Genomic DNA, 10,217 nt, shown 5'->3' with positions numbered 1-10,217 from the left:
TCACTTCAATTTTTTGTCCAAATCAAAGTGAACTTAACATTACTGGCTAAATATCCTCTAAACTGGTAAGATGTTGTAGCTTCAGTGTTTGCAGTCAACTTCCTGTTTCCAGAGCAACATTAGCTTTAATGTAGAGTTGCATTATTGTCAACCTGATAGATGTAAATCTGCAGTGATAGTCACTCTCCTTCTACTTCTGTTTTGGTCTCCACCACTGCTAAGATAAGTATCTTGCAGTTGATACTTAACTTTTTTACCAGTTAGTTTGCTAACTTTTATTTGTTATTAGAGCTGCTCTTGAGCACAAAATCAAACAGTAAAGAGCTAAAAAGGGTACAACGTGTTGCAGAGCTGCAGAGCTGTCGGTTTGTCACTGCGAGTGACATCTACATTTATACAGAGAAGTTTGAGCCACTGTTTACATAAATTAGGAAGAGAACAAAAAGCATTTGTCGGTATGCAGCTATCCTTCATGCACTATCGTCTTCCTTCCAATAATATTGTGTGAACCAGTGTAAAAAGCTTCAGCATTGTGAGTGACTGCTTCAGAATGCAGCAACAAGGTTAGTCTAGGATTAACAGAAACTATTTCAAAAAAATAAAATAAAATTCAGCCTGAATCCTCTCAGCAGTGATTCTTGCTGAGGGAACAAACACAGAGCAGCAGCAGAAAGAAGAGGCAGTTGAATCAGCAAACTCTTGCAATGTTTGCATAAGAAAGTCACTGGGAAGTATGATTCACTTTGACTTGCTGTCTAACAGAAGACATTTTCCCTCAATGTTTTAAATGTATTCAAGTGGTAGCAGCATTAATTAATACTTTGTGGAGTGTAAGTGGTGACTAATCATGTTGTGAAATGCTGCTTTCTGGGGCCACTGAATAAAATCCTTTTGAATAAAATCCTTTGCCTTTTGAATAAAATCTTTTCAAATCAACTTTTTTAGCGCTGAAGGACACAGAGAGGCGACAGTTTTCAGGTGAATGAGAAGAAATATTCTGAGTTTTAAGGAAGAAGTTTCTGTTATGAGTACAGTTGGTATCAGTTATCTACTTCTTTACTGACAAATTTAAGTATCTCCACATCAGGTGCAGGTTCTAACTGCTGCCTATTCTTTTAATAAAATGTTTGTAGATGTATGGCATCAGACTTTCTACAAATAGTCAACACACCTCCTAAATAACATTTTAGTTTCCACTGGCTCTGAAAACTAGAATGTGCACCCTCAATAATGAACAACTTTAAGTTCATATCTCCCATTTTCGGTAAAATCACTGAGAGAACACATTCTTGGCGTTAAACAACTGTTCAGATGTCTTCCAGTAAGGATTTTGACCACACCGCAGTTAAAGTTTTGAATGACGTCCATGTAAACACACACAGTGGCAAAATTTCAGTTTTGGTGTTATTGGATCTCAGTGCTGCATTCGGCAGGGTCGACCACAACATACTACCAGACTGACTGGAAGCCTTCTGGCATAGTGCTAAACTGGTTTGAAGTCTACTTAAAGGACAGGGACTACTTTGTGTCGACTGGTAGTTCCATATCAGTGAGGACAAAAATGTGTGGAGTTCCACAAGGCTCCGTTCTGGATCCCCTTCAGTTCAACATCCACGTTTCTACGAGCTGGAGACCAAAACATATTTAACTTAATTCTACAGATGACACACAGATCTACATAACTTTAACTCCAGCTGACTCTAGTCCCATACAAACACTGAGTAAGTGCATTAACCAAATCATTGTTTGGATGTGCTGAAGTTAAGTTCCAACAAATGAAGATAAAACTGGAGTAATTGTTTTAGAAACAGAAAGAATAACAATTAAAAGTCATGGCTCAGCTTCAGTCATTAAAAAAAAAGGAAAAATCAAGTCAGAAACCTTGTTATTGTGCACTCAAACCTAAATTTTAGCCACATTAGACGAAAAAAAATCTGGGTTTATCACCTCAATAATATATCAAGACTTAAAGGACATAGGTCTCAGCATAGTTACGGGAAATGTCCCCATGTGTTTGTCTTCAGTAGTCACACTACTTTGATGGTAACATCACTCAGACAGCTGCAGCTAATTCACAACAACAAAGTTAATCACATTTGTCAAGTTCTCAGATCTCACTGTTGGACTACAAAGCACTGAATGTTTTGGGCCCAAAATACATTTCTGATCTTCTGACAAAACCTTGTAGATCTCTCAGATCAACTGCTTTCTGTCCCGAGAGACAACATTAAATCTGGAGAAGTACCGTTTAGTTTTCATGATCCACATTTCTGGAACCAACTCCAGCTCCAAGTCTTAGTTGCTTTAAATCAAAGCTTGAAACTTTTTCTGTCCGCCAGTGTCTTTTACTAAAGTATTGAAATTTCTCATGTTTTATCTTCGTTTTTATTTCCGTTGTTGAATGGTGCCATACATATAAATTTGCTTTGCCTTGTGTCCTCTGTTGCCATGAATGGAAATGAATGAAAATATTTCTGGTACGCTCCTTATCATAGCATCCACGGTGGGCAGAGACGGAGGGAATAAATAGTGTGAGAGCAGTGTTGTGTCTGGCTGGCCACCCCTCATATTTTATTTGAAGAATGTACTAGCAGAAGATTTAGAGTACCACAGGCTCAACTGAACAGACTGCACGGTTCTGTTGTTTCTCGGTGTAAAAAAAAACAGTTAAATCAGAGTTTGGGTTCTACGTAGGCTTCATTGTTCAAAGGTTAGACTCAGAAGTGCAGGGAGTGACTGAACTGATGCTCTGCAGCCACTTATTTGTAACAACTGACTGTCGTCCATGTTTTGTTGCTTGGTTTGATGTGTTTTTTTCTTATTTCTGCGAAACAGTGTGCGTCTCAGGATGCAAGAAGAACATTCCAAAAATGAGGTGAAATCAAACACAGCACAGGATGAAGAGGGGAAAGGGCGTTTCATACTTCCTCACATCACATTTGAAGACACACTCTGAAACACACAAAACATGCAATCGCACATGTAATCACACAGAGGCAAAAAAAAAAACAAGCACATATTGCTCCAACATCATCACAAGGCCTGTTGAATCATTCATGAGCAGCTTTCATGTGTTGCGGTCCTCTAACTTCTTATGGGGGGAAGTTGCCGGGGAAAACGATCATTCAGACGGGGGCCTCGTGGAGTGATGAGCGCAGGAGGGTGAGCTAGCAGCCTCGGTAATAATAATGCACTTCGACAGTTTAGGTCAAGGATTTAACGCAGCCTTGCAACCACATTTTCCTTTCAGCTTAGGGAGGATTTAGCAAAGCTGGGAGGCTCTGACCCGGGAGACAAACAGGTTTTTCAAGCTCCGTGTCAAGGAAAAAGACACGTGATGGTTAATGTGATGTGCAGCAAAAGAAATATTGTTCTGTAATGGCTCTTTTCATTAATAACACTTTAAAAGCTCATTTTTGCCACCTGATTGTGGTCACTTCACAAGAAAACAACCTTCTAAAACCTATAGTCAATCTTTAAGTTTTTGTTTTTTTTGAACTGGAAAACAACAGGGAGCATCTCATAATAATCAGAAATAGGTCCACTGTACGTGTATCAAATAGCTTTGGCAACAGAATTCACTTCCACAACTCCCCAGCGCAGTCAGTAATCACATCTCGTGCTGTGAAATTCTCCCACACACTCCACCAAAGCTGCTGGTTCTCGAACGAGACAAGCTGGGTTCGCAGAAAGCGACCAGTGGGCCTGTTGATGGGATCGCAGTCACATTCTGGCTCTGGCTGAGTTCGACTGGGCCAGCTCAGTCCCGGTGGGCCTGCAGACCAGAGATCTAACACGACAGATGCAGCATCACAGAGACAGAGAGCCGGTTTTATTCCAGCGTCTGGCACCTTAGAAGACAACGGGTCAAGTGTTGGCTGGGCTTTTAAACCAGATGCACCGCTGGCAATGTCCTGCTCCTCTTCCTTGATCCCTCAACTCCCTCGGGGGCTTCGGTTGGGAGCTCGGCTGGATTTGTAGCATCTGTGTTAGATTTCGGCTTCCGGATGTGTTGAAGGCTGCGGCGTGCTTCCGTCGACTCTGCGGTGACGCTGCGAGAGCCGAGGCCGTTGGAGATGTGACTTGAGGAGTCGCTGTTGGTCACAAGCAGGACTCGTGGGACTCTGTGACGGTGTGCAGAGACTTCTTCACCTGCTCTGTGTGGTTCCCGTTTTGAAGGACAGAATACCTGAGAGAAAACAGAAGGGAGGGCAATGAGGAAGAGAATGACACAGAATGACATCATTTGAGGAGCATCGTGTCATTTCTGACCTTTCAGAGGTGAAATGTCAGATTTTCCCACCAAAGTTCACTATAAATCTGTGACATGAGCCACTTTAATCACATTTATTTACCTTATTAACTCGTTATGACTTCTATTATCCTTGAAAGCAGCCACATGACACAATTTTGTAATCTGCCCATGTCCATCATGCAAACTGAAGGTGCATGTCTGAACGTACCAGACAGGATAAACGCTCTTAGCCCTGCTCGCGGCCTCGATTTGCTGAATATAATGATTATATCAGGGCCCTAAAACAAATCATTTTAAAATACGAAGAGTCGTTAAAGGTGAAATAAACTCGCCGAGTAATTGATTAGCATTCTCTGCTTTATTTTGAATATTTTGGGTTGTTGTTTGGAGCAAACCAGCAATTTGAATCTGTTAACTGAGGTTTTGGGAAGCCGTGAAGACGTGTTTGCAATTTTCTGACACTAATATCGCAAAAATAGTCACTGATTGCCAGGAGAATAATTAAAGTCTTGACATTGTGTATTAAAAACCAGGTAATGTTTTTCAGCATATCAGACCAGTAGGCATGAGGTCTTTACTTTAATCCTCAGAAAGCTTGCATCCTTTGATTTCTGTGGACAGTTCCTCTTCAGGGAGATGACAGCCACAGTGACCACAGTGGATTCTCATGTCAAAGACAGTGACGTGGTCACTGCAGTGGCAGAAAAAGTCCTCTTCTGCTACTGGTGCTGGACAAAGCTACGACCAGGCTCTCATCAAAAATCAAGAAAGGGTGACACAACCGCTGCAGTTTGAAGAAAAGCAGAACTTCTCTAACAGCTTCGCTTGCTGTACATCTTCCAAACCACACGAGCTGGAACAGACGTTTACCACTTTTATACCGACTTACCGACAGCAGAATAAACTGACTTACCAGCATTGCAATCAGCATCAGACCCGGTTCTCTCCTCTAGTTTATTAACGTTCAAAGAGTTTAGACTGGATAGACCTTCGCGAAAGGATAATATAATATTCTCCTGATGTAAACAGAGTCATTTCTCAACATCGTCCGTCCCCTGCTTACTGGAAAAGTGATCATGCGCCGGGTTAGACGAGGGCGACTGAGAGAAGCTGCCAAAGCTGACCGCAACTGAGCCTTCTTGTAGGACATTGGTGGTACTGGAGTGATAGTAAAAACCAGACTGAGGAGGCAGAGATGGCAATTTCAGTGTCTTGAAAAGCTTTTAATATACTCTCCTCTGTGGTTCACACACCACGCTCACTTAATGTGTTCACAAGCTGAGCAGTAAAACACGTGCTGATCCAGACGGGACTCTTTTACTGTGTGATGGGAGTTCACAGGAGTTTGTGGCAAGAAATAAGGATTTTATTTCATTTGAAGTTCTACTTTTATGTTGTTAAAAAAAAAAGAAAAAAAAAGAAAAAGGGAAAATACGACGCAACAGTTAATTAATTACTAGATTAGCCGTCAGCTATTAAATTAATCAGCATCTATTTTGATTAATTGGTTTTTGAATTAAGAAAAAGAAAAATCTCCTAATCTGGGTTACTTTCATCCTCTATGAAAGTAAACTGAACATCTTTGACATAATGAATTTTTCACATTTTTTTAGATCAAGAAACTTCAGACATATCTACCATCCCCTAAAAGTTTCAATATGCTATGAAATAAACAAACCTGAACTACAGCATTCGCCTCATTCGTTAATATCCACACGTTGCATCATGTAAAATGCAGGATTTTTTATTTAGAAGAGAACAGTTTTATTGATCCCACATTGGGGAAATTTTACACACCACAGCAGCATCCAGAAATATAGGAAGAAAGTACAAGAAAATAATGATGAAGTAACAGCAATATTTACACTGAAAAAGAAAAACATAAATTTTGCTAATTGGATGCTAATGCTAATGATTTGCTAAATGCATTTCATTGTTGTTTTTCTTCATTTAAAAAAAAAAAACTACTGGATCATCTGAGAATTTCATCGTTACAAGATGGAAACCAACCGTTTAACTGCGTTTAACAAGACAGTGATCATGGGCGGTAACATGATTAACATTAGTTTGTCTTCTCTGTTCAGAAAATCCATCAAGATCCATCCATCCATTATCTATACACCGCTTAATCCTCATTAGGGTCATGGGGGGCTGGAGTCTATCCCAGCTGACTCAGGGTGAAGGCAGGGGACACCCTGGACAGGTCACCAGTCTATCACAGGGCTACACTTAGAGACAGACAACCAAGCACACTCACATTCACACCTACGGACAATTTAGAATCACCAATTAACCTCAACATGTTTTTGGACTGTGTGGGAGGAAGCTGGAGAACCCGGAGAGAACCCACGCTGCACGGGGAGAACATGGAGACTCAGAAAGATCCCGGTGCCCCGACGGGGACGCAAACCCGCAACCTTCTTGCTGCGAGGCAACAGTGCTACCAACTGCTCCACCCTGCAAGATGCCACATAATAAGCTCAGCTCTGCCAGGAAGCAACTGTAATCTAAAAAAGAAGCATTTAGCAGCACAAAGCATGGACCTGTCACACAGAGCACCAGGGCTGTATGGTCCATATATAATTGGCTCTGACAAACAAACACTAACAAATGTAAATATGACAATAGCACACAACAGGCCCCTTTTCCAGAGCTGTCCAAGTGCACTCATTTGGAAGCTATAATTGGCCCCACTTGTGTAGTCTATAGGCTTCACTGCATTTGAATAAGAGGAATGATTCTCTGCGATACACGTGCATGTGTGTATGGGCATACATGAGAGTGCATGGTTATGTACATGCTGTGTACACATATAGAGAGTGTGTGTTGGCCACAGAGGCCTCTCCGTGGGCTAAAACCATTACGAGCTGTTTATACAAACACCCTGACCAAAGACACTTCCTGCTGCCAAACTGGCCGTGAAATGCACCTTCCAGACAGCCGCGAACATTTAGAGCTTTTCAAAAGGAAACAGGCTGCAGATTCTCACCAGAGCAGAACCCAAAATTGCTGCCACATTGCAGCGTTAAACCTTCAGACGGCCTCGCTGTGGTGCTGTGACTGGGGCTGTATCACTACTCGGCTCTTTGGAGGAAACAGAGATGTTGGAGAGTCATACTACAGAGGGGGGGGGCACTGACGACCTTTTATTGATCTTTCATGCAGTTTAGCACCATGACACATATGTTTTATGTAAGTCCAGCCACATCATGTAGGTTAAGTCTCTCTCTAGTTAAAGCTAGTTACATAAGCTTTTATACTGTTACTAAAGTTCTTATACTAATAATCTCATAAACACATCTTTGACTTCTGACATAAATCGTCGAGGTTTCAGAACTGTACTTTCATGGCTGAGTGTTTGATTCTTCATAACACTGAGCAGAGTCCAAATGATGCTTTAAATGAATGGAGGAGGACTAAAGCACAAACAGGTGGCCGGCAGCTTATTCAGGTTTATTACAGGACAGCTGCGATTAGTTGGCATAAGCAATCATGTTGGTGCTCAAAATACATCGACATCAATTTTTTCAGTCGACGCATGTATGAAACCTTGATTTTGTAACCATGGTGTTGTTTGACAGACTTACTCATAAGTTAAAGGACTGCAGCTGTGCAGTGAATTTGTTGTGTGAACATATATACATGAGAGGTTACTGGTTAAAATCTGAAGTAGTGTCTGAAGCCAAGGCAAAAGGTGGCAGCATAACCTAAACTCTAAAGCTGCTTTAGTAGTCAAATGTGCATTGATGAAAGGAGGAATCATAAGTGTGGACATTCTTAAGCCTCTGTTCTTTAACACAGCAGAAGAGCGACGGTACATGAAATGAATGAAATGAAAAATACTTTATTTATCCGAGAAGGGAAATTCAATCTTGTAAAAGCTCACTTTTTTTTTTTTTTTTTAAATCATTTAGGTGTTAACATGTAAAAAGTCCAGGTGGTCGGAGGAAGAAGCTTGAGGTTCACCCAGTAGTTTTAACCTCTAGGTGGCGCTTTGTCTTTGAAAAGTTAGACTTTCTTGACAAGTATAGAAAACTAAGCACAACGTTAAACAGTGCACTACTTACACTACTGCCATCCGATGAAAAGGAATTCCTGAGTTTGTGTTCATGATAGCAACGGTTACATTTGTGCTTCTGCTTTGACAATCTGGACAAACTGTTACCCTCCATATTTTACTCAATATTAAATTTACCAACAGCTCAGCCGAGTGTTTCATTAATAATTTAGGGGAGTCATGGCAGTATTTCCATGACAATATACTTCCACAAAAATGATGAGCTTGATCTCACTACAGCTCATCACGTACTGCTGCTCAGTCAGGAGCACATTTAAGTGAACTTGGTACTCTCAGCAACGCCCGTGTTAGTCTGACAGACCTGTAAGAATCCCTGAATGCTGGTGTTTACCTGTGAAACACCAGCGGTTTTGAGAAAATGGCAGGATTTGACGTCCTGGAATGAGAACGAGTTGAAATTATATGAAAAGTGACGCGAAGCCAGAGTGAAGAATGTAAGCTTCTCATTTCAAACCATAAAAAAAAAAAGAAGGAACAGAATGAAACTCTGCGGTGCACAAACAGCTGACGCTTCACTAAAAAGTCCAAACTCATGTGTATAAAAGCTTCGAGAAGTAAAAGAACACAGTGGAAGCTGGAAGGACTGCTCACGTCTCCACCAGACATGTTTAAAACTGAAATTTGCACAGAAAGCTACAAACTGTACATGTTTCCCTTTGAAGCATGTATTCAATTTTATATTTGGATCAAATGAAAATTCGAAGCAGGACATGTGGCTGCATCCATCCTGTGTTTATTTGCGGTTTTATTTGTACACAGCTGAGCCAACAGGCCAACTGGCAGAGCAGGAGACAGGATGGAGATTTGTTTAATGAGGCCGGGGGAGAGAGACAGAAGGCCCGGATTACAGGCAGACTAAACATTTCTACATATTTTGGGCAGCTATGTGGTGAACATTCATCTTGATGAAGTGCCCTTTAGCAAGACTTTGAATTCGCTGAACGGCAGACCCTGACATCTGATGTTCCACGTGGACGAGCAGGAAGGAAAACAGAGAGTTCCTCGGTGAAGATCAATGTGGAGAAAGTCCAAATAACACTGGCAGAGCGCAAGATTATATGCAACACTTTCAAAGCTGCTCGATAGCGTTCCATGTTCGCTTGTTCTTCATTTTGGTTTGAACTTCCAATGCAAATAATGCAGCGCCTTGTAACTGATTCTAACCACTAGAACATGAATACAGGATATAGCTTAGGATAAGAATACAGAAATACTGAATTGGTGCGGTCATACAACCATACAAACACTTGTTTAAAATGAAAGTCTTGGATGATCATCATTTGATGTACTCTAGTTTTTGGTTGACATTTGTTCTTTGCTTTGGCAGCCACAGAAAATCAACAGACAGAAATCAACAGTTTACTTTCAATTAACACAACTACTTCATGTTTATACCTTATATATCAATTAAACACTTTGATAATTAAAGAAAAGGTAATTAAACACTTCTATAGTGCCTTTTAATGAAGCTGGATTCCACAAAACTCTTTGCAATGTGTTTCTCATTAACCTATTGACACACACACACCAGTCACAACATGATGTCACAATTCAAGCCTGTGATCCTATTTGTAGAAGAAAAACGGTTTGTACTTTTCTTACTAAAATGAGAGTTCATTCTCCAACTGAACTCTCAGTGCATGTGCATTGTGGGACCGCATATCTCTTTCTACCGCATTGATTTTCATACTGTTTTTGAAAGGAGTTTTACAGGAGCTCAGTGGGTAATAATCAGTGGAATAATCTCCACATAAAGCAACTACAGTATAATCTCAAGAACCAAAGCCCTGTCTTCAAACACATTTACAATCCACACATGTTCTTCTAAAGGTCTTCTACTGTTTCCAAACTGTGGCCCGTCTTCAGCAAACCAATCACATATTT

General features: G+C 40.8%; 1 protein-coding gene across 1 annotated transcript in view; it reads right to left on the bottom strand.

Annotated features, from left to right (window-relative positions):
* Positions 1-4,101: 4,101 nt before the first annotated feature.
* The window catches only part of htr4 (5-hydroxytryptamine receptor 4), a 107,628-nt gene continuing 101,512 nt past the window's right edge, over positions 4,102-10,217 (bottom strand). Inside the window, exon 6 of the mRNA XM_008277043.1 lies at positions 4,102-4,189. Within this exon, the coding sequence (XP_008275265.1) occupies positions 4,102-4,189 (88 nt within the window). The remainder of the gene's footprint in view (positions 4,190-10,217) is intronic.

The sequence above is a fragment of the Stegastes partitus genome, unplaced genomic scaffold (assembly GCF_000690725.1).
Source record: "Stegastes partitus isolate 25-593 unplaced genomic scaffold, Stegastes_partitus-1.0.2 Scaffold87, whole genome shotgun sequence".
NCBI lineage: Eukaryota > Metazoa > Chordata > Actinopteri > Pomacentridae > Stegastes > Stegastes partitus.
Note: the sequence above shows the minus strand (reverse complement) of the source record. Positions and strands in the feature narration are given on the sequence as shown.